This window comes from Chelonia mydas, chromosome 14 (assembly GCF_015237465.2).
Source record: "Chelonia mydas isolate rCheMyd1 chromosome 14, rCheMyd1.pri.v2, whole genome shotgun sequence".
Taxonomy (NCBI): Eukaryota; Metazoa; Chordata; order Testudines; family Cheloniidae; genus Chelonia; species Chelonia mydas.
The window spans coordinates 3,809,436-3,834,096 of NC_051254.2; the positions used below are offsets into that span (position 1 = coordinate 3,809,436).

At 58.6% G+C, this 24,661-nt stretch overlaps 1 protein-coding gene across 1 annotated transcript in view; it reads left to right on the forward strand.

Annotated features, from left to right (window-relative positions):
• The window catches only part of SDK2 (sidekick cell adhesion molecule 2), a 180,786-nt gene that overhangs the window by 113,402 nt on the left and 42,723 nt on the right, over nt 1-24,661 (forward strand). The window contains exons 4-7 of the mRNA XM_037914340.2: nt 11,646-11,752; nt 16,977-17,124; nt 21,901-22,034; nt 24,285-24,396. Coding sequence (XP_037770268.1) covers nt 11,646-11,752; nt 16,977-17,124; nt 21,901-22,034; nt 24,285-24,396 — 501 coding nt within the window. The remainder of the gene's footprint in view (nt 1-11,645; nt 11,753-16,976; nt 17,125-21,900; nt 22,035-24,284; nt 24,397-24,661) is intronic.

Sequence of the window (24,661 nt, forward strand, 5' to 3'; positions counted from 1 at the left end):
AGGGCTGGGGAAGGAGCCCACAAGGGCATCTCCCACCCGAACCAACGGAGCAGATGAGCCTAGAAATCCCCACATGTCTCCTCCCCTGGGCAGAAGGGGCTGTTTTGCCAGCAGGTTCGCCCAGGGGAGCAGATGTGGGTCACCCCGGTTCCAAACCCCTTTTGGAGGGGAAGGGCTTTGGGAGATGGATTTCCTGGGGCAGCTCAGGGGCCGTTCCTTTTCTCTGCCCCTTGGCCTTTGCTGCCCCGGCATTGGATGCAGCGTCATTCTCCCAGGCCTGGAAGAAAAGACCTACTGCGTGGATTGATTTGGTTTAGCCTATGGCCAATGGGATTTAAAACAGCATTATTGAACCCCGGGAGTAGCAGTGCGGTGACAGCTCCGGGGGCTTGGAAAGCCACTGAGCTTTCAGGCCTATTAGCTGTCTGTGATGGACACGTGAGGGGACTTAATTAAGCCGTTCTCCATCAGGGTGTCAAGTGGCGCCGGGTTTACACAGAGCTAGATCACATTGGATAGATAGACGGGGAGGGTTCAGTGTCACGCTATCACTTGGCCATCGCCACGTCACAGTATCACTGCAGCTCTCAGGGGCTCTGGCTTGGTGCTTCAGAAAAGCCACGAAGCCACCAGCATAAGCTCTCCCTCCCTGGGCTGAGCTCCCTTCCTGAACCCTGGGCCCGGAAGTCTGGCTTGGCTTTTCCTTCTAACTCTCGGTCATCGGTCCCGTTTGCACAGCCCGGACCATTCATCTCTGTAGGCATGGATTCCCCTCAGGAACAACGTTCTCTATCACTGAAAAGCCCGGAAAATCAATGCCAGCAGCCCGGCACGTATGGGCAACCTTCCAATAACAAACCATCGTGTGTCCCAGCCCCTGTGAGCGACCCTCCAATAACAAACCAGTGCTTGTCCCCACCCTGTGAGTGACCCTACAATAACAAACCAGTGTGTATATCCCCACCCTTGTGAGTGACCGTACAATAACAAACCAGTGTGTATATCCCCACCCTTGTGAGTGACCGTACAATAAGAAACCAGCGTGTTTCTCCCCACCCTTGTGAGTGACCCTACAATAACAAACCAGTGTGTATATCCCCACCCTTGTGAGTGACCGTACAATAAGAAACCAGCGTGTTTCTCCCCACCCTTGTGAGTGACCCTACAATAACAAACCAGTGTGTATATCCCCACCCTTGTGAGTGACTGTACAAGGAGAAACCAGCGTGTTTCTCCACACCCTTGTGAGTGACCCTACAATAACAAACCGGTTTGCCCCAGCCCGGTGCTCATGAGCAGCATGGCAGCAACAAACCAGGCTGTGACGGAGGACAGGCCGTGCCACGACAGGGCTGGTTTCAGTGCCAAACGCTCCTGAGGGTTTATACCATAAACAAAACTTCCTGCTTAATAATTGCAGAGCTGCCCACCACTGCATTGTGATCACCAATTAATTCCCATCCCCACGAAGGCAGCCCCGGCCCTTTGTCAGGCGAGCACCTGCATTCAGTAACGATCCTCTGAATGCCAAGGGAGATCAGAAAGGAAACAAAATTAAAGCCAAAGTAGATAAAAGCCTTTACGGAAGGCCAGCAGTGGAGAACAAAGTCTCTCCTCTGATTTGGTTAATAACTGCAGGCCAAGCTGTGCTGAGTAATTTGTTTCCTTTCTCTGGGCGATTTCCATCCATTCAGGTGTGCAAAACAAGCCGGCTCCTTAATGGCCCCTTTGCCTCTGGTGGCAAGGAGAAGAGGCCCATTAATTGGGCCTGCAGGGGTGTCTCGCGTCACGGACCTAGCGCAGGATCTCTTCATTCTCCCTGGCAGGCCCAAGGAGACGGCTCCGAGGTGTTTGATGCACTCCACAGTGCCGGTGAATCCAGGCAAAGAGCCTGGCAGGCCGAGACACTGACACGCTGCTCGTTTGATAGAAAAGGCCAGCAGGGGTGTGAGTGGGGAGGTTGAATTCAAATGAGTCTCTAGCCCTGGCTCCCGGGGGTTGGCGGACCAATTTGACACACCCAGCACACAGCACAGACTCGGTGGGGTGAAGCATCGTAAGAGTTTTGTGTCTGTCTGTGCATTTACAGACATGGCTGTGTGCAGTGCACATGCAGGCACATGCTTGTGCCTGCACAGAGGGCACTTCTGTGAGCAGGCTGCATGTGCACCAGGCATGATGCAAGGCCAGGTATCATGTAATGGGCGCTGCTGGGGATCAGACAAGTGAGGGTTACCCACAAGCCAAACGTGATCTGATCCTCTGGGTGAGCCAGCAAATAAATGCAAGGCAATTCAGGAAGCACGTGTGGTACTCAGCCCTTCCTGTTTATTTACCGAGCACTTTGCAAGCTCTGAGCCCTGCACAGTCTGCTTAAGGCAACAGGGCATATTCTCATCCCCCTTTTACAGATGGGAAACTGAGGCACGGCACGGGGACATGGCCCCAGGTCACACAGTGAGACAGTGTCGGAGCCGGGAATGCAGCTGCCGAGTCCCCGCGAGCTTTCTCGCCCTTTGCTCTCTGCAAGTCGGCGTGCGAGTGCAGTATCACGCGCTCGCTGTCTCTTCCGTACGCTGTGCCCAGGGGGTTCGCAGTCCGGCTGCGGTGAGGTGCGGGTGGAGCGTATGCTCCGCCCCAATGAGCCTTGCTCACGGGTGGGGGCGTGGGCCATTTCTGACTGGTTGTTCAATTCCAGACGGACGCAGCACTCGCAGATTGGAGCCCGGCGGGAGCTCAGTTTGAAGTAGACATGATGCCAGTGCCAGCCAGACGTAGGGCAGAGAGAAGCCCAGAGGGTCGCCAGCCCTTCTGCATCTCTGAGCAGGACGCTGGTCCCATGGGAACTCGCTGCGGTCCCCAGATGAGGAGTGCACGTGGGGGCGGCTGACACCCCTGGGGTTGCCTGGCTGCCCCCCTGCCCTTGTGTATCATTGCCCCTGCAACACACCAGTCTTGCCAGCTCCCTCTGTGCCCAGCTCATGCATGTGGTCGTCTCAGCACCAGGCTGCGGGTGGGCCAGCAGGGTGTGTCATTGGTCTGGGGTGGCTGCAAATCCCTGGGCACACTGTTTAATTTCCACCAGCACATAGCGTCCTCTGCAGACCTGGGCCAGCCGCAGCACCCTGCCCCTTTCGCCCTCCCCCCGCCAGCCCCACGCTTGTCTGGCCCCGCTGCCTGCGTGTGACTCAGCAGAGGGACAGCACTGGGTCTGCCAAGCCACACGCACGGGTCCCTGGGGTGCATTTCTCCCCCCGGCGCTGCTGGCCTGTGCGGCAGCCCTGCCGGGCCTCGGCCTCCCATTGTTTCCCATGGGGATGGAGTGAGAGGTGCATGGGGTCCAGGTCCACAGAGCTCCAGGCAAGTGAGCATAGGGAGGGGGTACGAGCACATAGCTGCGTCTGTGTGCATGTGTATACGTGTGTATGGGTGTGCGTGTGCGTGCACCTGTGTAAGGAAACACGCCTGGGTCTGCTCTGAGGTGTGCTAGGCCTTGGCGGGTGTGTTTCTGGGCCCCGGTGTATGCACATACATGTGTGTGCTTGTCCGTGGCTCCATGTCTGTGTGTGTGTTTGAGCACGTGTGTGTGTCTACGCCGGCGGTGGGGGTGCGGGTGAGATTTATTACCGAGGACAGTGCAAGGAGAGTCTGCCCATTAGTTCTGGTGTCCGCATCGGCTCCTGACAGCTCGGCGGAATTGAAATCTCTCACTGAAAGCCAGTCAGGATCTTGGTCGATATCGGGCGTGACACTGAAGGACTCTCTCCCACAGGGCACCGGGCGTGCTCCCTGCAGGGTCAGGCACAGGCCATAGGTTCTTTTATACTGGCACCTCTTTGTCTTTTGAACGCCACTGCCAGCCCCGCTGTGCCCGCCCCAGGAAGCTTTGCTCTGAAGCCGGGCGCTCGGGCGGGGAAGCAGGGAAGCCCTCACTGGTGGGGCCCAGTTCTGATCTCCCCGAGGCTGGCGTCAGGCAGGAGAGGCTCCACCCAGCTCTTCTCTCGTGCCCTGGCCCCGGCAACGCTCAGAGCCCAGCCCTGGCTCTGGACCCCAGTGGGGCACACAGGCCTTCTGGGGGACTGCTGGGCACCGTCACACTGCAAACACCTGCCGGGGGTGAGGGCGTTTGCCCCCCTGGGGCTCGTCCTGCCCCCCAGCCCTATTCCGCCAGCTCCCTGCCGGGGGCAGCTCGGTCAGACGTTTCCAGCAGTGGCCAATGACAGCTGGCCCTTGTTGGGGGGAAGCGGAGGATGGGGGCAGTTACACAGTGCCCAAGGGACTGCTGGCCACTGGCCCAGACAGCGGGGGTCGGGGCTGGGGAGACTTGGGCTTGCCTGCTTCTCTCCTGGATGCCGCTCGCTCACCGTGTCTCTCCAAACCACAACAAAACTGAGCCATGACAAAACGTGAGGCAGAGACAAGGCCGAGGCAGGGGGGCGGGATCAGCAGCTCCCCCTTAGTGAGCCATCTGCCCCCCGCTCAGCACAGCAGGAGATCCAGGGCTGGGAGGGGGATGCACCCCCCCGATGACCCTCACCCACAGCCCCACCTAGGCGGGAGAACGGTGGCGTCCTGAGCAAGGCGTGGGCAAGGCAGGCCTAATGGCTGGAGCAGGAGTCGGGAGCAAGGGGTCAGGAGCGATTGGGAGAGGAACGGGGCAGGGGCAGGAGCAATCACTCAGCCAGCCCGGTCCTACCGCCACCCAGCTGAGCTCATAACCTGTCAGCCGGGGGCTGGGCTGACAAGTCCTGAGGCTCAGCTCGCTCCTGTGCAGCGCGATGTGTGCCAGTGGGTTAACACCCTCCACCCCAGAGGTGGCTGCATTGGGCGGCTGCCACCGGAGGCATGCTGGGATTGGCCCAGCCGGGAGCGCTGTGATCATCTGGGGGTGTGGGGGGACAGCTGTGTGCTGCGGAAAGGGAGGTGCTGCAGGAATGCAGGGGCCTGGCCCAAAGTGCCCGAAGAGCCGGTGACAGTGACGGTTACCAGGGAGTCGCGGCCGCTCGGGCTAACGAGGCCAGCCAAGCTGGGGCTTGGAACTCCGGGCATGCTTGGCCGCCGGTGGAAAGCGGGGCAGGGGGAGAGCTGGCAGGACGCTGGTGGCCCCTGGCCTGTCCATTGCGCTGGAGAGCCAGAGCTGAGCCCCTAGGAAACGGTTTCGTGGCCCAACGGGGGTCCTACGCTGCCACCTAGGGGCTGGTCGGGGACTCGGTGGAATTTCAGCACGGTGGTGGCTTGCACACGCTGGTGGCTCGCACGGCTGCTCTCGGAACAGCGGTGCCCTGTTTTTGAGAAGAGGCCTGGCAAGCCATGCCGATTAGCTCTTGTATCTCTGCTGAGCAGCTCTCAGGACACAGGGCCTGCTTGCAGTCATGCACACCAGGCCGGCATGCGCCTGTCCCTGGCTCCAGTCTGCCTCTCTGCTCTGTTCTTGTGAGCCGGCAGGGGATTGAAATACACAAGGATCCTTCTCTCAGACACACTTGGACAGTGCTTGTCTTGTCTCTGCAAATCCCCTGCTAGCTCCCAAGGCCAGGGCAGTCAAGCAGCGCGGACAGGAAGACGGCCCAGCACTCATAGCCCATGGCAGCCCTGGGGTCCTCTAGGCTTGTCAGTCATTATGGAGAGATCGAGGGGTCATCTAGGCTGTGGTGGTGAGTGACATGAGTTTGCTAGGTCTCAGCAGTGAGCGTGCCCCTGAGCAGAAGGCCTCCTGTGTCCTATAGCACAGTCCATGTGGTGCCCAGGGCTGGGATTCAGGGGCATCAGCAGAGCCGACTGCGTTTCAGGGGTGGGCTTCGTGCTGGGGATGAGGAGGAGCGTTGGCAGAGATATGTGCGTGAAGAGGGTGCAGTGCACAAATGGAATATCAGGGGGCGCTGCAGGGTAGGAACGAGGTGCCCTGGCAGAGCTGGGTGTGTCTGGAGCCGAGAGCTGGCATAGCCGGGGGCTGCGGGTCGGGATTGCGGTGCCCTGGCAGAGCTGGGTGTGTCTGGAGCCAGAGCTGGCATAGCCGGGGGCTGCGGGTCGGGATTGCGGTGCCCTGGCAGAGCTGGGTGTGTGGGGAGCCCAGAGCTGGCATAGCCGGGGGCTGCGGGTCGGGATTGCGGTGCCCTGGCAGAGCTGGGTGTGTCTGGAGCCCAGAGCTGGCATAGCCAGGGGCCGCGGGTCGGGATTGCGGTGCCCTGGCAGAGCTGGGTGTGTCTGGAGCCGAGAGCTGGCGTAGCCGGGGGCTGCGGGTCGGGATTGCGGTGCCCTGGCAGAGCTGGGTGTGTGGGGAGCCGAGAGCTGGCATAGCCGGGGGCTGCGGGTCGGGATTGCGGTGCCCTGGCAGAGCTGGGTGTGTGAGGAGCCCAGAGCTGGCATAGCCGGGGGCTGCAGGTCGGGATTGCGGTGCCCTGGCAGAGCTGGGTGTGTCTGGAGCCGAGAGCTGCAATAGCCGGGGGCTGCGGGTCGGGATTGCGGTGCCCTGGCAGAGCTGGGTGTGTCTGGAGCCGAGAGCTGGCATAGCCGGGGGCTGCGGGTCGGGATTGCGGTGCCCTGGCAGAGCTGGGTGTGTGGGGAGCCAGAGCTGGCATAGCCGGGGGCTGCGGGTCGGGATTGAGGTGCCCTGGCAGAGCTGGGTAGGTCTGAAGCCCAGGAGTGGAACAGGGGGCGGGAGGTATTTTGCCACTTGTGATCGAGGGGCATCATCAAAGATGGAGCGGGTGGGGGAAGCTTTGCACAGCATGTCCCCACGATATGACTATCTGTCCCAGCTATCAACTCACTGATGCACCCAGGGGTGGCTCAGGGCACATCTAGGTTATCTCAGGCCCCCTGAGAGGTTCCTTGGGGTGAAACAGCCACTTCCTCGACTCCCTTAGCCGCCCCCCTCTTGGCATCGGAGCCCTGGCACGGCAGAGCGCTGCGGCTGCTGCTCCCCCCGGATCTCTGTGGGGTCTTGAAGCTAAACCTTTATCACCCTCCTCCCCTTTGCTGCATCAAAGGCTCCCGGCTCCCGTTCTGCAGCCGCCGCGTGGGGCAGATTCAATTCCATGTGCGGCCGCGCAGGGGGCGAGATGCTCAACTCGGGCTCTTGTCTGGGTGCCAGCTGACCGGGTGGGGGCGTCGATAGGGGGCACTGGCAGTGCTGACGCCCTCAGCGGCTGGGCAGGGGGTTTTAGTCTGTCAGGCAGTGACTATCCGTTAGTCCCTCGTTATTAAAGTTTAATTTAAACTGTGTATCGAAAGACAAAACGCAGCCGAATCAAAGCAGTCTGCGGCACGTGATTGGATTTCACGGGGGAGGCTTGGGTTCCCTTATTTATTTACTCCTCTCCGTCTCCGGTTTCTCTCTGTTCTGAAGAAAAATAGTCCAGAGGAGGCCCCGAGGTTAATGCCCTGGCTGCCACTCATGCCTTCCAGCAGTGAGGTGCTCCTTTACCCTGCAAGCTCGGGAGGCTGAAGCTAAGGGGCAGTGTTGTCTAGTAGGCAGGCTGCTAGCCTGGGACACTGCTGAGCTGGGTTCTGTTCCTAGGTCCGCACCCCGCTGCATGACTTGGGCAAATCGCTCCCCCTTTCTGTGCATCCCTGTCCCCCTCCTGCCTGGTCTAGGCTGTGAACGCTTTGGGGCAGGGACTGTGCGCCATGCGGCCCTGATTGTGGTCGGGGCCCCTGTAATCCCCACATGATTCAATACGGGGGGATGAGTGTTAAATACACAGGGAATTGGCGCCCCATTTCAAGCTGGGGTGAGTGGGGCCTGGCTAGGACGGAGGAGGTAAGCGCTGGTGCCCAAGGGCGCCGAAACGAGCCAATGTACGTTTATTTTCCTTATCTCCTAATAATCTTCTGAGGCTAGCGAGGGAGAGATAAGCGCAGCAGCCGCAGGTGGCGGTGATGATAAGAGGCTTGGCGTGCAGCTCGATCCAGACTAATCAGAACCACGCCGGGCTGGGTGACCTTGCCGGGCGGGCCAGCCCTGCTCCCCAGGCAGCCTCACTGGGCCCTCTCCTGGGAGCGGCTGAGGCTGCATCCTGTCTCTCCAGGCACTGGAGTCACGCTGGCACAAACTGGGTGGGCTGGAGTGAGCCATGAGGGCCTTTCGAGAGGGGGCGGCACAGCGGCTCGGCCGAGGAGCAGGCAAACAGTGGGGCTTCAGGGACTAGAGCTAGTTTGTCTGAGCGATGCCTGGCAGCGTCCCTGCTCGAGCTGGAGAAGTTGCCTGTTGCCCCAGGCTGGCAGAGCTTGTCTCCCGTCGAGAGCTGGAGCTGGGAAGCCAGGCTGCTCCATGTTCCCCATCCCCAGGGGAAGCTCCTGGGTTCCCTTTGTGTCATGCTGGGGAGCTGGACCGGGCCCCAGGAAAGGCCATGCTGACTCATGACTTGCTTCTCTTTGAGCTGCAATGGGCTTGCTGTGCTCAGAGCAATGCTCTGACTGCAAAGCTAGCATTGACCATGGGGTCCTGTAACCTCCGTCTAGCCCCGGACGTGGGCAGGAAAGGGAGAACACCACTGGCCAAGCAGAATTTGGCTCTTCTGGGGTTCCTGCGGTGTTTGGCTTGGATCTTGGGCCACTGGGGGGTTGTTTCTCCTGGCTGCCTTAGCCGAGGGGCTGGAGCTACATTCATACAGGAATCTTTGGCTGCAGACAGCATGTCGAAATGCTAGAGTGGAAATACTAAGACAGATGAGGTAGGGTGCCTGGCAGGAAATGAGGCCTTGTGGAAACTTGGGGGAACGAGGATAATCCATGGGACGCAGTAATACCAGGGTACAAAAGGGACAGGAAAGGCAGAGTAGGTCGTGCTGCTGGGGGATTGGCACTGTATGTGAAAGACGCATCGAGTCAAAGAGCGGGATGCAGAGATAAAAATTCTGTTCCTTGGAGCAGCTAGTCCTGGAACCCACAGGGCGGGACGCAGTTCTTCTTTTAGTGCTAAGTGTCACACCGGGTCTTGTCCAAGAGGTGAATGCAGCTGAACTGCTTGATAATAGTGACCAGAATGTGCTAAATTTAACAGCCTTGTAGGGGGGAAATGCCAAAGAGACCCACCGCTGTAGCATTTCACTTCCAAACAGGGAACGACACGGAAACGAGGAAGCTAATTAGACGGCAATCAACAGGAGCAGTCACCAGAGTGAAATGCCTGCAAGCTGCATGGAGACTCTTTCAAAACACCATAGTAGAGGCTCGAATCAAATATGGACCCCAAATAAAAAAGGAACAGTCAAGGGGCCAAAAAATGTCTCCAGGGCTCAGCAGCAGAGTAAAAGAGGTGGCTAGAGGCAAAAAATCCTCCTTTAAAAGTAGGAAGTCGAATCCTGGTGAGGGAAAGAGAAAGGAGCATAAACTCTGGCCAGTCGAGTGTAAAAGTATAATAAAGTCAGCCAAGAAAGACTCTGAAGAGCGCCTAGCGAAAGGCACGGCTCAACCCTTTACAGCCACTTCCTTACCTGGGGCCCCCTCAGAAAGGGGGCAGAACAGGGTTGTTTTCAGAGACAGCCCCTGGGACTTTGCTTCGCTTTAATCTGATGCCTGGAGGTCAAGTGTGATGCATTGACCCGCGGCACCAGCTCCCAGCATTGGCCCCAGACCTGGGCGGGGGGCTCCCAGGCAAGGGGCCCACACAAGCACCAGACTCCCCCGCCGTGCTGAGTGGTAGGTGTGGGGATGGTGTGGCCATTAACGGCACAGCAGCGAAAGGGAAAAGCACATGCATTAAAGGCTGCAGTCCAGAATGTGGGGGAAGGAGCCCTGAGCTCGCTCCCCTTCCCTCGTGGGGCAGCAGGGCCAAGGATGCTTGTTCCCCAAGGCCCAGAATAGACCTGAAGGTCTCTGGGTCCTTGCTGGGGGTCAGCTGTGCAGCCGGGTGCCAGTGACTCAGAGCAGCGCTTTGTCGGGAATTCGTTTGGCCTCTGTGAAGCTCAGAGGCTGCAAGCAAAGGTCAGGAGTTCTGGGACAGCCCCTCCAGACGTCTCTACCTTTGACAGCCTGCTGCCTCTCCATCATGTGAATCGTCTCCTATCCCCGCCACGGGCCGACACGGGCCGTGGGGCAGCTGGCGAACACTGCTCGTGTTTCCTGGCAGAAATACGTACGCGACGCTTGTCTGCGTTGTGTCCTGTACTGTGAGGAGTGCCGAATCCTGCACCCGGGTGCCGATTTCACCGCAGCAAGAGGTTTCTCCCATCCCACACTTGGCGTGGTTGCTTTTGAAAGGCATGCGTTAGGGTATGTGTTAGAGCAAGGGCAGCCACGTGGCTGCGAAGCCCATAAGAACGGCCATATTGGGTCACATAGGCACCGACTCCTTGGGTGCTCCGGGGCCGGAGCACCCACAGGGAAAAATAGTGAATGCTCCCTCCCAGCACTTCCCGCCGGCCACAGATCAGCTGTTCAGCAGCGTGCAGGAGGCGCTGGGGGGAAGAGGGAGGAGTGAGGGCAGGGTGCCCTTGGGGGCAGAGCAGGGGTCAGCAACTCATAAAGATGGTGCCTATGTTGGGTCAGACCAAGGGTCCATCTAGCCCAGTGGTTCCCAAACTGGGGTTTGCAAAATGTATCAGGGGGGTCTCGGGAAAAAAAATTCTGTAATGGCAGACAGAGCCGTCCCTAGGGTCCCCAGGCGCTAGGGCCCGGCAGCTCAAGCCCCGGGACCATTACTTCCTGGCTGAACAAGTTTAAGCTTTGTTGTAGTCGTGCATTGTTTGCCTGGACTGCTCAAGACCCGAATGCTTGTGGGAGGAACTCTTTATCTGGGTTGGCTTCTTAAATACCTTTGTGCTGGTTCACGTCTGGTACTCCTGGATGAAACATGTAGGAGGCTTAATCAAAGTGATATGAGCTACAAAAGTGAGATCTTGGAAGAGTGTTGCCGTTTTCATAATGTAATAAAATTAATAATGTAACGATCAATAATAATGTAATAATAGTGTGTAACAAGCGTGTCAAAAAAAAAAAACCAAATTATTTCCAAGATCACTGCTTTTATAATTTATGCTCAGGTAAGGGAGAAAATCCCTGGCAATATTCATTTTCAGGAGGGGGTTTGCGAGATATGGTATTTTCGTGAAAGGTGTTCACGAGTTGGGAACCACTGATCTCACCCAATTTTCTGTCTTCTGACAGTGCCCAGTGCCAGGTGCTTCTGAAGCAAAGAACAGAACAGGGCAATTTATTGACTGATCCATCCCCTTATTGCCCAGTCCCAGCCTCTCCCAGTCAGAGATTTAGGGTCACCTCTGCAGCACGGGCTTGTGTCCCTGGGCATCTTGGCTAATAGCCACTGATGGATCTATGCTCCACAAAGCATCATGGGTAAAAAATGCAAATGTATCCTGCAGGCTGTGTTCCTGTAATACCATTGGCTGCCAGCAGGGGGTTTCTCTTTTTCCCTCCCCTCCCCCACCCCTCCAGCTTCTTTCGTGGGTTGGGACGTCTGTGGTCTGGCTTTGGAGAAGTAACGGGCACCTGATGAGTGACGGCAGCGAGGCACATCAATAGCTAAGTGCCTGGATCGCTGTGGTTCTGCACAGAGAGACGTAAAGGTAGTGGGAACTCGGTTAGTCTCTTGGCTGACGTGACAGATTGTGGTTGGCCTCCCAGCTTACCTAATCAGTTGTGTGTCTGTATCTATTTAGTCACCTCTCCCTCTCTCCCTCTAGGTACATGATCACGTCACTGGACCGCACCCATGCCGGCGTCTACCGCTGCGTCGTCCGCAATCGGATGGGGGCCCTCTTGCAAAGGCAGACGGAAGTCCAGGTGGCATGTAAGTCGCACCCTCCTTCTTGTCTCCGTTGGTGGGTGAGTTTTTGTACCCGGAGTTGGAGTGCCCTGAAGAGCCCACCAGGGCCCAAACGACCTTCACAGCCCACGGCGGGCAGATGTCATTGTTCTTAATTCTGGTTATGACGGTAGCACCTGACCGAGGCCAGCGCCCCCCTGCGCTAGGTGCCATATGAACACAGAACAGCAAGGAGGCCCTGCCCCAAGGACCTTCCAATCTTGTGTCTGGTGATGCTGCAGAGCCCTTTGTGAGCAGTGGTGACCTCGGGATAAATTCCTCGCCGGGTGTAACTCCCCCGAGTGAATTCCACTCTTGTCGTTAAGAGATGCTCAGTGCTGTAGATTCGGCTGGCTCAGACTCTGGCTAAGAGACCAGCAGCACAGGGGTCGGAATTGGAGCTCCGTTTTCGACACACTAAAGGTTCACAGACGGGGGCAGGACACGGGAGAGAGCGTGAAGAACTTCAGAGGGGCCTAATGAAGCGAGGGGAACGGGCGGCGGGACGGTAGATAGAATTCACCGCAAGACAATACACGCTGGAAGGAATCATTTGAGCCACTCAGACACACTGCTGGGCTTGAAATTAGCTGCAACCGGGCCATGAGTCGGGGGTGTTGGCAGAGTTGTGAGAAGTTTCCAAGACTGGGATAGCTGCAGGTTGGAATTGGGGGTCACTGCAGAGCTGGGGGGTGAGGAGCCCAGGGCTGGGATAGCTGGAGGCTACAGGTCGGGATTGAGGGTCACTGGCAGAGCTGGGGGTGGGGAGCCCAGGGCTGGGATAGCCGGGGGGCTGTGGTTCAGCACGAAGGGAGCATTGACAGAACTGGGGGGTGCAGGGCCAAACTGGAAGAGCAGGGGGGGCTGTGGGTCAGGACTGGGGTGTTTTGGCAGAGCTGGGGCAGGGGCAGCTTGCCCCACTCCTATCTCAAGCTGGCATCGTCCTGGCTTCACTCAGAAGTAGAATTCACCCAGGAGCGAGAGAAATCTGTTCCTCTGAGCAGCCTTCAACAGGCACCCAAAGTAAACAGCGTTTACAATCATTATGGAAAGCAAATGCAAACGCTGGTGTGGGGCGAGCCGCCCGCATAAATCAGCAGTGAGGCATCTGCAGGCGCCCTAAAGAGCGGGAAAGGCTGGAAGGAAGATGATGGATTTCAGGCTGGCGTGAGGCGCGGGATTGCCAGATGGCTCCTGCCGAGCCGCGTGGAGCTGGCGAGTCTCGTCCGTCAGAGAGAGGGGGAAGAACTGGAGCAACGGGGCCAAGGAGCTTGGGGCTGGGAAGCAACGTGGCCAGGGGTGGGTCCCCGTCTGGGTCGGGGCCCACCCCTGGCCGCGTTGCTTCCCAGCCCCTTTTGCCAGGCGCTGCACAGACACCTGCTGAGAGACGGGCCCTGCCCTGAAGGGCCGACACTGTAAAGAGACGAGGCAGGCAGGATCAGGCCCTGAGGCGGGAACCCAGCGCAGCAGGCTGGGACAGCTCCTCTCGGGCAGAGGGGTGGTTGTTTTGGGGGTTCACATGGGGCATGTGGAAGGCAGGGACCCAGAGCCGGCCACGCGCCCAGGGCTGGCTGACCTAGCTCCCCGCCACTCAGCACGGGAGAGGGGCAGAGGCAGAATTGGCTGGGAAGCGTTTGAAAAGGGAGGGGTGGCCTAGGCTGGCAGGAAGCGGGCAGAAGGGGGATCCTCGCTGGGCACGGTGCTGTTGAGGCAGGCAGGGGGGTGCCCCAACCATGGGGTCGAACACCACAGCGGCAGGGGGCTGGTAATGCAGGGATGACAGGAGCCTGGTTGGCTGCGGGGCTTGGTGTCCCGCAGCGCCCAGGCTCTTTGGATCCCCCTCATTCGGCGCTAGGATGAAAGCCTCGGGCCAGGACCGGTTCTCAGCAGTAACGAAGGGAAAAGCCGGGCGACTCGTTCTAATTAACTGAGCTGCCTCTCATCTGACAGCTACTCAGCCAGCCGGGGGTGGGCGGGGAACGCTGGAGCACAGGCCCCCCCACTGACCGCGGGTGGGTTCTTGTCCTTGAGTGTTTGTCACCCCCCCTCCCCCCCCGCCCCGAGGCTTTTCTGTCTTCCTCCCTTCCGGGTCTGGTTCTCCCAGCACTGTTCCCACGCAGGCCTGAGGCCTCTTGGGATGGGCTACGTACCCCCTCCCCTCACGGTGGACCTACGTCCTTCAGGGGTGAGCCCCGCATCGCTGCAATCAGAGCCACCGCAGCCACTTGAGCAGGCTTGCGCACTCCCAGCCGCCTCTGCGAATGGGGTCCTGTGCCCGCTGGGCACTAGCACAGCCTGGGAAGGGGTGCCATCGCCAGCGGGCCGTGTAACAGCGATGCGCTGGCCCCTGCTTTGGGCAGAGGCCCCATGATTCACCAGCGGGGCAGCCCTCTGGGCTAGCAAGGTGGAGGCTGCACAGCAAGCCAGTCTCGGGCGTTTTAACCATCAGGTCACCTGCCCCTGCTCAGAGCCCCGTCTGCGCGGCAGCCTCCCCTGGTCCCACCCGGCAGAGCTGGCAGGGGGGCGAATTACAGCTCCTAATGGGCACAGTCTTACCCTCGGAGCAAAGCTCTGCTAGAACGAAAGGGTGGCCTCTGAGCTACGACTCCAGAGATCTGGGTTCAGGGCCTAGCCCCGCCACAGCCTCCCTGTGTGCCCTTGGGCGAGTCACTTCCTCTCCCCGGGCCCTGTTGTCTGTTTAGATTTCGAGGGACTGTCTCCTGCGATGGCTAAGCCCAGCACCTAGCACAGCTGGGCTCTGCATGCGAGACCAACCAGCTCCCTACACTCGCCCCAGCCCGGCATGGGGCTAAGCGGGTTGTCAAGGCAGCACAGAGCAGGTGGAGGTCGAACAAGCCTGTTGCAGGCAACAAATTTTCAAGGTGAAATATTAAAATGGCAGGACGAGGTTCCCTCAGTCGTCGTCCCTGACACGTCCGGCGAGGGCTTTCGCCCTGCCCGAGCTGCCCCAGTAGGACTCACAGCTGCTGGATCTGAAGATGCAAACGCTCGTCTACCCTTTTGTTTGATAACGGAACCGCTCGTTGCCGTCGTTGAAAAACCTGGCGAAAAAGCCGCAGCGACAGGCCCAGCAGGCTGTGGCTGGGAGCTGGTGCGAGAACAGGCTGGAAGTAAGGTGCACACTGTTTGCAGGGAAGACAATTCACCGTTGCGACAGGATAGCTAGGGAAATGGGGGACATGAAGTTTTTAAATCAAGACTCTTTCTCAAAGGCACGCTCTCGCTCAGCCAGAAGGTGAGGGCTGCATGCTGGAATCATGGGGGTGGGGGTGTTCTGTGACATAGGAGGTCACATTAGATGGTCCCCATGTGCCATTTGAGCCTTACAAATCTATGAATCAAAAAGTACCAGCACACCTAGGTGAGCTCTCCTGGGTTCCTCAGAAACTCAGCCCATCCTCTGCAGTGCAAGGGATTTCCGGGCCGTTTTAATGAGCTGAGGAATCTGTCTGAGCAAGCCCCCGCTTGTGTCTCATTGTCTCATCTAGCATTAAAGTCTCCGAGCAGAGCCAAGCAGTGACAGAACGGTACAATCCAGCTGATCGGTAAGGGGGCCTTTGCAGCATAGTTTGAAAACGGCCCAGGCCTTGGTGCAATGAGTTTGGTGGCTCTGTGTCTGGACTGGGACTGTTCCTGGTGTGGGCTGCAGGAATGGCACTTAATCCTGTGGGCCAAAGCAGGGCTCAAGCGGTGCCCTAGGTATTGTCTTGCCCCCCTGCCCAGCGGTGATTTCACTCCAGTGCTGAGGGACTGGCTTTCTCCTCTGGTCATTTGGATGGGAGCCCACCCCACTCCAGTGTCACCCCCAGAGCTGGTCCCAGCCAGATCCCCATGAACCCCGCTCCCGAAGAGTGATGACAAATCAAGAAGCTAATGAGAAATTAATAAGGCAGCTGCGCTAACAACTAATGATAATGGCGAAGTCGTTAAAAAAAGATTCTTTACATGTTTTTAATTACAGCAATTAAGGGAAGTCAATAAAATATCTCCCCTCCCTCCCCTCTTCCTCACACACCCTAGTTTACTCCGTTTACTCCTATGTTTTGAAACCGCAATACATTTCCAGGGTGCACGTGGCTGAGCAGTAAGACGGCAGAGTGAGACTCTGACCTTGCCCGCAGTGCCACGGTCATGAGTCGGCTCGAACCATCCACACAGCTGGCCTGTCCTAGGAGATTAGGGTTGGAAGCTCATCTGGGAGCTCATCTAGTCCAACCCCCTGCTCAAAGCAGGGCCAACCCCAGCTAAATCATCCCAGCCAGGGCTCTGTCAAGCCTGACCTTACAAACCTCTAAGGATGGAGATCCCACCACCTCCCTAGGGAACCCGTTCCCGTGCTTCACCACCTCCTCGTGAAATAGTGTTTCCTAATATCCAATAATGGATATAAATAGTGGTTCCTCCTGCTTCTCTAATGCATTCAGCCCTGTGGACTTCCCCCATGTGTTGAAGGGGTAGGGGGTTATCCACAAAGGGCGTGGAGCCTTGAATGGGCGTGCCTTCATTTCCTCAGCTCGCCCTGCCCTCCGCTCCCCAAGGTGTGCTCAGCAGGCAGGCTGAATGGAGCACGGGTGGGTTGTCTTCAGGGACTGAACTCACGACCTCGAAGCACGAGCCTGTGCCGCTTCGGTTGAAGCACCAGGTCCGTTCGTGTGGAGGCAGGAGGGGATTCACAGCCGTCTGTGGGTCACCCCAAAATGCGATTTCTTTGTGGCACCTGGGAACAGGCCCCCAGTGTGCCAGGCGCTGGACAAGCCCAGGACAAAGGGACGGTCTCTGCCCCAAAGCCTTTCCAGTCACGGTCAAAGACATGAGACGAGGGATGGATGCGGACAGGCGGAGGGGGGAGACACCAGGAGACAGTGAGGCAGTACTGGTCAGCATGTCGGGCTGTGGTCTCTGCACACCAGCAGCTGAACCATGGCCGAAGCTTTGTGTCGGCTTTGCAGCAAAGGAGAGTCTAGCCCTGCCATGAGCAGGAGACAAAGAGCTGCCCGTGAGCAGCAAGGCTGGTGCTGGGGGCAGCCACGTTGGCCCTGCTCGGGATGGGGGTGAGCGGCAGGCCCATGCGGTGGCAAGGAGACGGACACAGACAGTTCCCTCCTTGGCCCACGCTCCGGCGCTGGGCTCCGAGAGCACCTTGCCGGCTCCCTGCCGGCCCTGACACCTTTGTCTGTTTGTTTTCCAGACATGGGCAGCTTCGAGGAGAGTGAGACGCACCAGAGTGTGTCCCATGGTGAAGCGGCCGTCATCCACGCCCCCCGCATCGCCAGCTTCCCACAGCCCCAGGTCACCTGGTTCCGGGACGGCCGGAAAATCCCCCCCAGCAGCCGCATGTGAGTCCTAGTCCCAGCCCTGGAGGGACGCCTGTGGGCGGGGTGGGGCGGGGAGGAGCCGCTGTCTCTAGGGAGGCCAAAGACAGTTGCCCCGGTGGCCCAACAGCAACGGCTGGAACGGGACGGGGTGAAGGTTTGGGGCCTGCTGCCTGTGTGGGGTTGTTGTGGCCTATGCAGGCAGGGGGTTCGCTAACTAAATAACCCCCTACTGAGCAAGGCAAGCCCACCCTGACTGCACAAGGCGACTTCCCCCCAGGCCGCCCACACGGCAGTACTGAGCGCGGTCCCCAGGGCAGCAATCCAGCCGGGCCTGGAAGGGCACGACTGGCACCAGGGCAGCACTCACTCTGCACCCTACTGCGCCCCCCTGCAGCAGCGCAGACCCCCAGGGAACGCTGGGGGCAGGAGTAGTGTTCCGAGCACACTGGGACGGCGGTGTGGAGGGAAACACCAAGCCTTCCTCTTGCATGTGTCCACGCACCAGCTTCTCACTCCTCTTCCCCGTCTGCCCCCTAGCTTCACCCCTCTGCCTGCCAAGCGCCTGCTGCATGTCAGGAGACAGAGAAAACCCCTGAGCACATCCACCATGGCCCCCAGGGGCCCTGTACTGCACCTTCCCCTGGGGGAGTCTGCACTCCGGCGTGTCCTCCCCTGGCGAACAGCCCTCTGGGGAGCCAGCCTGCCTACCAGCCCACAAACCAGCCCCCCGCCTCCTCCCCGGGCTCTGCGCGCTGATTCAATTAAACGCCCGCTCCGTCACCCTGCTCCTGGCAGTTACAGCAGATTAATATTCATGGCGGAGTTCAAAGGGGTCCTGGAGAGCGAATCGGCTGGTGTCTGTGGGGCAGAGATACGGATCTGATGAATGCTATCAGGCTGGCAGAGGCAGGCCAGGGTGGCATGTAGCCACCAGCCCTGGGAGCCCACTATCTGACTGGGAAATTCAGCTTCCTGCCCCCTGCCTGGTGATTAGCAGCTGCTTATCAACCCCCTGGCCGGGTCCTGCCCATGCCAGGACAAGCAGGGAGCAGCCGGGGGTGGGTTTGTTTATTCGTTTATTTATGTGGGATTGATTCGCTTTTGTCCTCTAATTAAATTATCAGGCGGCTGCAGGAGCTCGACTAACTAACTACAGAATCCTGTCTAGGCGAGCAGGGAGAGGGAGGAAATGTACCCATGGCAACAATGGGTAAAGAGGAGATGCCGCCCTTCGTTTATTTAACGCAGGCTGGCAGTGATGGAGCTGCTTAGGGTGACAGCTTGCATCCAAAACACAGGGGATTCTCCCCATTTACCTTCCCCTCATCTCCCCCACCCCTTACCGGCCTTCTGTCCCCTTAGCATCTTAAGGCCTTGGCCCCCAGCTTCTTCCCTGGTGCCCCCAGCTCCTTCTCCGCTTCCAGACAGCACCTGCACCGTGCCACTCTCTGCAGGAGATTCAGTGTTATCGTTTTGCCTCCAATCTTGATACACTGGTGCGTGGAGGGGGGCCACACCAGAGACGCGCGCGCACACACCCCGTGACCCACCAGGGGAGCAGCACTGGGTCCGAGGGCACGTCTACACTACAGCGGCACAGCTGCTGACCCTTCCGAGGGGTTTCCCTCAGTGTCGTTCACCCAAGCGCCGGTGGCTCAGCTGATGGGAGAATTCTTCCGTCCACCTTGACGTTTCAGAGCCTGGAGCACGGGAGCTCGTGGCGTAGACCAGGCCGGAGAGCAGCCGGCGCTCTGTCTTGCATGGTTTGCGTGCAGGACACAGACTAACTGACGCTTTCCGTTTTAAATTGTCAACCACGTGAAGGGTTACTTTCCTTTCTGCTCCGAGGCAGCAGCCGGTCGCCCCCGGCACTGGGCTGTTCCATACAGTCACGGCCAAGCGGTATCAGTGCAAAGTATTTATTATCATTGTCATTACATCCTTAGAGCCCCTTTCTTCCCCGGGATTCCAGGGGGCTTTGTAGTCTGTTCTTAGAGCCGTCACGGCACCCCCACACAGCCACGCGGCGCGCCAGCGGGAGCCAGGGAATACGGCAAAGGGGCTGAGCTCTCCCGGAAAACAGAACCAGGACACTAATAACCCAACAGCGGCAGCACAGCACCTCCTGGTGGTGCGTCAGGATGTTGCTCAGAAAGTATTTCAGGGCAAAGAGCACCCCCTGCTGACGGACCTGTGGAAAGCTGGTTCTTCCCGGTGTGCCGAGCGTGAGCCTAGCAGAGGGAAGGGGAGCCACGTCCCTTTTGACCTCAAAGATCTCTGTAGCGATTGGGTTCCCAGCACGATGCAAACCCCCAGTCCTGGGTGCCCGCTTGCTGGGTCCCCAGAGCTGAGGTCCCCTGCCTTCGGGATAGCCCATCCCTGCATGCATCAGGGCCCAGCAGCCTTCCACAGCCAGCTGGGATTCCCAGCTCTGATGGCTCTGAAGTGCTGCCATCCCGGCCGACCCTGAGTGCAAAGAAAGAGTTGGCCCCAGCTCTCTCCGGCAGCCCCAAGGTGAAAGAATTGGCCCAGGCTGGTCAGTCTAGGGCTGCCACTTATTCCGGGATTTTGTGGGGTCACACTTCTCACCAGCTCGGTGGGCACAGCTGTTAACGTGACGCCCAGATTATTCAGGGCTGCTGCCACCCCATTGTCATGCGGCTTCTCAGCCTTGAGACGCTGCTGCTGCTATGCCATGACGTGCCGCTCCCTCCCAGCACGTCACCGGTGTCACCATGGTGCAGTGAGCTTGTCTTGCATGACAGGGTTGCTTGGGCCCAGGTCTGGTTTAAAGTGTGGATATCGTAGGCCTGGGCCACAGCTCCCGGAGTCGCAAGATGAAGAACATCTATATATTTCTGGCTCTCATGCGTGCAAAGAAAAGCTTGAAAATGTGAGCCAAGCGTGACTGTTGGTTGTCTGAGTCTGCAGAGAGCCGGAAACAATCGCTCCAAGATGCCTCATTCATCTTAATTCTGAAACCTTCTGGCAGCTCGAGGAGAGGTGGGGCCACAGCTGGGGGATGGAGCCATATGGGGGTGTACCTGCATCCCTGGATTGTGCTAAATTGTGGGTCAGGCTGCTTCGAGATCAGCCAGACAAAGTACTGTTTTCTGGACCATCGATATTTTGAGGCTGCAGAAGGGCATCTCGGACTTCTCTCACAGCCTTTCAGATGCGTGTCAGACGTCCCGATCCCCCCTCCCGCCAACCCTCCTGCAGGGAGGCAGAGACATTAGCAGAGCTGTTTATTGGAGAGAATCCATCCAAACCCTGCCACGCTCACCTAATGGGAGGAAGCGAAAGGAACTAGACTGGATTTGTCCTTGTTAAACTAGCATTAAGGATGCTTAACAGATGTCGCGGGCGCATCACATTAGGATCCAGCGATAGACTTGACAAACTAATGGTTTTGTTTATCGTTGAGAAAATGAATTTAAAAAAAAAAAAGAAAAAAAGCAGGAGCCAGAGGAAATGGGTGAGGGAAAGCGCTGGCACCCACGCGGGCTGGAATAGTCTGCCGGGAAAAATGGCTCCCTCTCCCCACGCCGACAGACATTCCTAGTGAGACACGCGTTCTCCCCTGGGTTAGTCCTGGGGAAAGAGAGCTCTCACACCAGCCTCCTCTGCTTGTGTGCTCACCTACCTGACGCGCACACACGCGGGTAATAGCGAGGCGGTGCACAGCCTCGGCCGTGAGCACGTACATGGCGCGCGTAAACGTACATACCAATAATACACGCTGCAGCCATGCACACATGTAATCGTTCTGGACACACATACGGGGCACACAGATAGACATATTCCATACACACACACACACGTAGGCAAGGGTAACGGCCCCTCTGCTCGGGGCATCCCTAGGGTTTGAACTCTGAAGCCCAAAAAGCCTGAACGTCTGCTGCTTTAGCTAAAGGAGCACCTCCACTCACTGGCAGCTGTAGTAGGCTTGTAACTTCCTATGCGGACCAGCTGCTAGAGGAGTCGCATGCTCCCGGTATGCGTTTCACACGCCCGTGCGTGTATATATAAATACTTGTGCAGTGTACACACACTTGAACCCATGTCTCCGGACCAGAGATACACACTCAGGCAGTCACACTCCCACGCAGTCACACATACACACACAACTACGGGGACACACACACACACACACACTCACAGTGGTGGCAGCAGTGTTGGGTGCTGACAGCTGCAGCGAGATGGAATTGAATTTGTAACCCACATTATGTGAGAATTGAACCGGTCTCTTTTCTATTTGCAAAGCAGGATGGAGGAGATAAAACTCCTTTATCTCGTATTTAATGGCAAAATATATTCCTCAGGTCATTTTATGTTTCTATCAGATTAGATCATTGGGTAAAAAAAGAAAAGAAAAGCTTATTAATCGGCAACGGTCCAATCTGTCGGCCCCTCCCTCAATGCTTAGGCACTGGGGAACATAAAGACAGGCGTGATCAATTGTGTGAATTCTGCTCATTGTCCGAGATTAAGGGTTTTGTGGGCTCGTTAATTTGAGGCTTCCTGCACTGCGCTCGGTGCCTGCTGTGGTATTTTCCCCTCTGAGTGAAACCCGCAATGGGAAAGTGTGAACCGAATCTGAGCTAGGCTCTGAGCTGCCTTCCCCACCAGCTCTGGATCCGAATGTCCTCAGGGACCCCTGTCCGGAGACCAGCCTGAACTGTTCCTGGACCAAAGATCCCTGAACTTGAGGGCTGCCCCCCCCCACCCCGCACCCTTGCTCCCCTTGGCGGGTTCACTCCTCTCACGCTGTCTCTTCTGCACTGCCCCTGCCAGAGCCATCACGCTGGAGAACACCCTGGTCATCCTGTCGACGGTGGCACCCGACGCAGGCCGGTACTACGTGCAGGCCGTGAATGACAAGAACGGGGATAACAAAACCAGCCAGCCCATCACTCTCACCGTGGAGAGTAAGTGCTGGGCTCCGGGGGGGTGTAAAGGGAGCTGGTTGGAGCTTCCGGAGGCCGCCCCAGGGGCTTGTTCCTCAGAGGAGGAATCCAGGAAGCGCAGGGAAAGAATCAGTGCCCTGCTGGCTGTGCACCGCCTGGTGCATGAATGCCAGGGCCAGATCCAGGGGGCAGGGTGCAGGGTGACCGGATTGCAAGTGTGAAAAATCGGGACGGGGGTGGGGGGTAATTGGCACCTAGGTAAGAAAAAGCCCCAAATATCGGGACTGTCCCTACAAAATCGGGACATCTGGTCACCCTCGTGGGGTGTTGGCATTGGGTTGGATCCGCAACATCGAGACTCGGTGCAGTGTGTGTGCACGGGCGGGCGTGAGTGCACTCTCTCGAGAGGAGGGTGATGGGCCCCCATGCTCAGCCTGGCGTTAACCAGAACGCCCAGGGAGCAGGGAAGCCTAAAGGGTGACACTGGCTCTGTAGTGCCGTCCGGTGCCGGGGAGGGGGGAGCAGCCGGCCACAGAAGCTGTACCAGGGCTTTTCATGGATAGGGGGTGGGGGGTTGCAGCTCACCCCCTACATTCTTTGAGGGAATTGTTCCCTGCAAATAGCTCTCCTGGCTCCGTTAGGGCCCCGTCCCATCCCATCCCTCCCCACCCAGGAGGTGCCCACCCCTCTGCCCCCCACAACCCCAGTGTCTCCAGGCCATTTTACAGGGCTGTCTCTGTGCATCTGGCTTTCTGGCCCCACTTCCCGGCGCTCCCGTTGGCTCAGGCCCAAATTTAATTTGCAGTAAATCTCTTCGGAGGCTCCGACTTCTGCTGACTTAACAGCTCAGCCTCCTCAAAATTTATTTCGGCACTTTGGGCCTCGCTGCAGGAGCCGGCAGGCGCTAATTATACCACCAGCCCAGCCCCTTCCCCGTAGGCCCTCCCTCCGCCACAGGTTCTCTGGCCTCCGCACTGCACATCCCCTGCCCTGTCCCTGGAGATGGGAGCCCTCTGGGCAGCGCTGCCTTGCAGAAAGGGCTGGGTTTCTTTGCAAGTGAGCCGCCCCTCCCCTGTGGGCATTTTGAGCGGTTCTCATGGTACCAACATTTCCTGCCCACGCATGCGGGGCTATTGGCAGGGGCTGGAGCTCTGCATGGGGCAGGGACTCCCCATGCACTGGTGCAGCTGTTCTCCTGCACCGTGGCTCTGCCCTGCAGCTCCACCCAACTGTGCAATTCCTGTCCTGGGCTCTGCATCCCGATGGCTGTGCCGGTGCCCCTCAATCCCGCCCCACAGCCCCAGCTTCCCTAGGCCAGGGCCTGTCCTGTCCTGTGTCAAGTGACACGGTGGTTTTACGATGAGCACTGGGTTCCCCTTTGACCTCACCTGGCCATGGCCCTCCCTGACCAGCGTGGTCCCTGCCGCCGAGTGACCCATCCCACGGAAAAGCCCTGAGTTGGTACAAAGCACCCACGCGGTCTCCTCCCTTTGCTCTCTCCCTCCTGCTGCGTGCTCCGCGGCCGCTTTATGGCTTTCCTTGTCGGGCTTTATCTGCCCGGCTCGGCCCGGCACGCCATTAATCCGTAGTGCTGCCCTGATGCGTCCCGCCATGTAAATAAACAACGCCGAGGCCCGGTTTATGGATTCAGCTAGATCAGCAGCTTTCACGCCGATCCCTTTTTTACAGCACCTACATGAGGGGTTTTATCATCGCAATTATTTTGCCTTCTACACTTCCCCACTCCCTCCTTCTCTGCCGAAGCCTCAGGCAGCGCAGGGCTGCCGAGATTACCCCAGGAGGACCGTAGCAGGGGGCGGGGGATGGATGCCCAACGCCCTCCAGGGCTTGTAGGGACCATGCGGGAGGGTGGGTTACAGAACCCCCTGACCCCTTTCCCAAAGGGGATGGCCAGGCACTCAGCTAAGCACCCTTGGCATCTCTGACCGTCTGGGCATGGGACCCCCGTGTCTGGGCAGCTGGTGGGCCAGGCCGTGATGGAGAGCAGGTGGGTGCCAGCGCGCACTGAGCCGGGAGTTGGTGTGGGTCAGAGCGGAGCCGTGCTGAGCCTGGGGAGGTCTCCGAGGCAGGACTGAGGGGCTCTGATCGGCTTGCCAGAGCACTGACTCGCCTGCTGCCCGTTCCCAGCCACCGAAAGCACAGCCCCCTCCCCCTCGACTCGCACCGGCTCGCTGGCACTCCGTGCTGGTGCATGGCCCCGCCCCGCGAGCCCCGTCTAACAGCCTGCTCTGCCACCTGGGCTCCCCTTAGATGTCGGCGGCCCGGCCGATCCCATCGCTCCCACCATCATCATCCCGCCCAGGAACACCAGCGTGGTGGCCGGCACCTCGGAAGTGACCATGGAGTGCGTGGCCAACGCCAGGTGGGTAGCTGTCCCCCAAGGTCCCTGGGGCTGGACTCTCGTCTGGGGCCGATCCAGGGCTGTCCCTTGGGGCAGATCCTGAGCAGGCTCCTCTAGGTGTGGGGTGGGGTTCCTGGCATAGCAATAGTGCCCCAGAGCCACTGTACCAGGAGAGGGCTCAAGGGATGCAGTGCAGAGGGGAACACTGCAGGTCAAGACCGGCTCCGAACCCACCTCCCGCTGCATGGCCAGAGACTCCCCTCGGGCTCGAGGTCCCCTTCTGCTG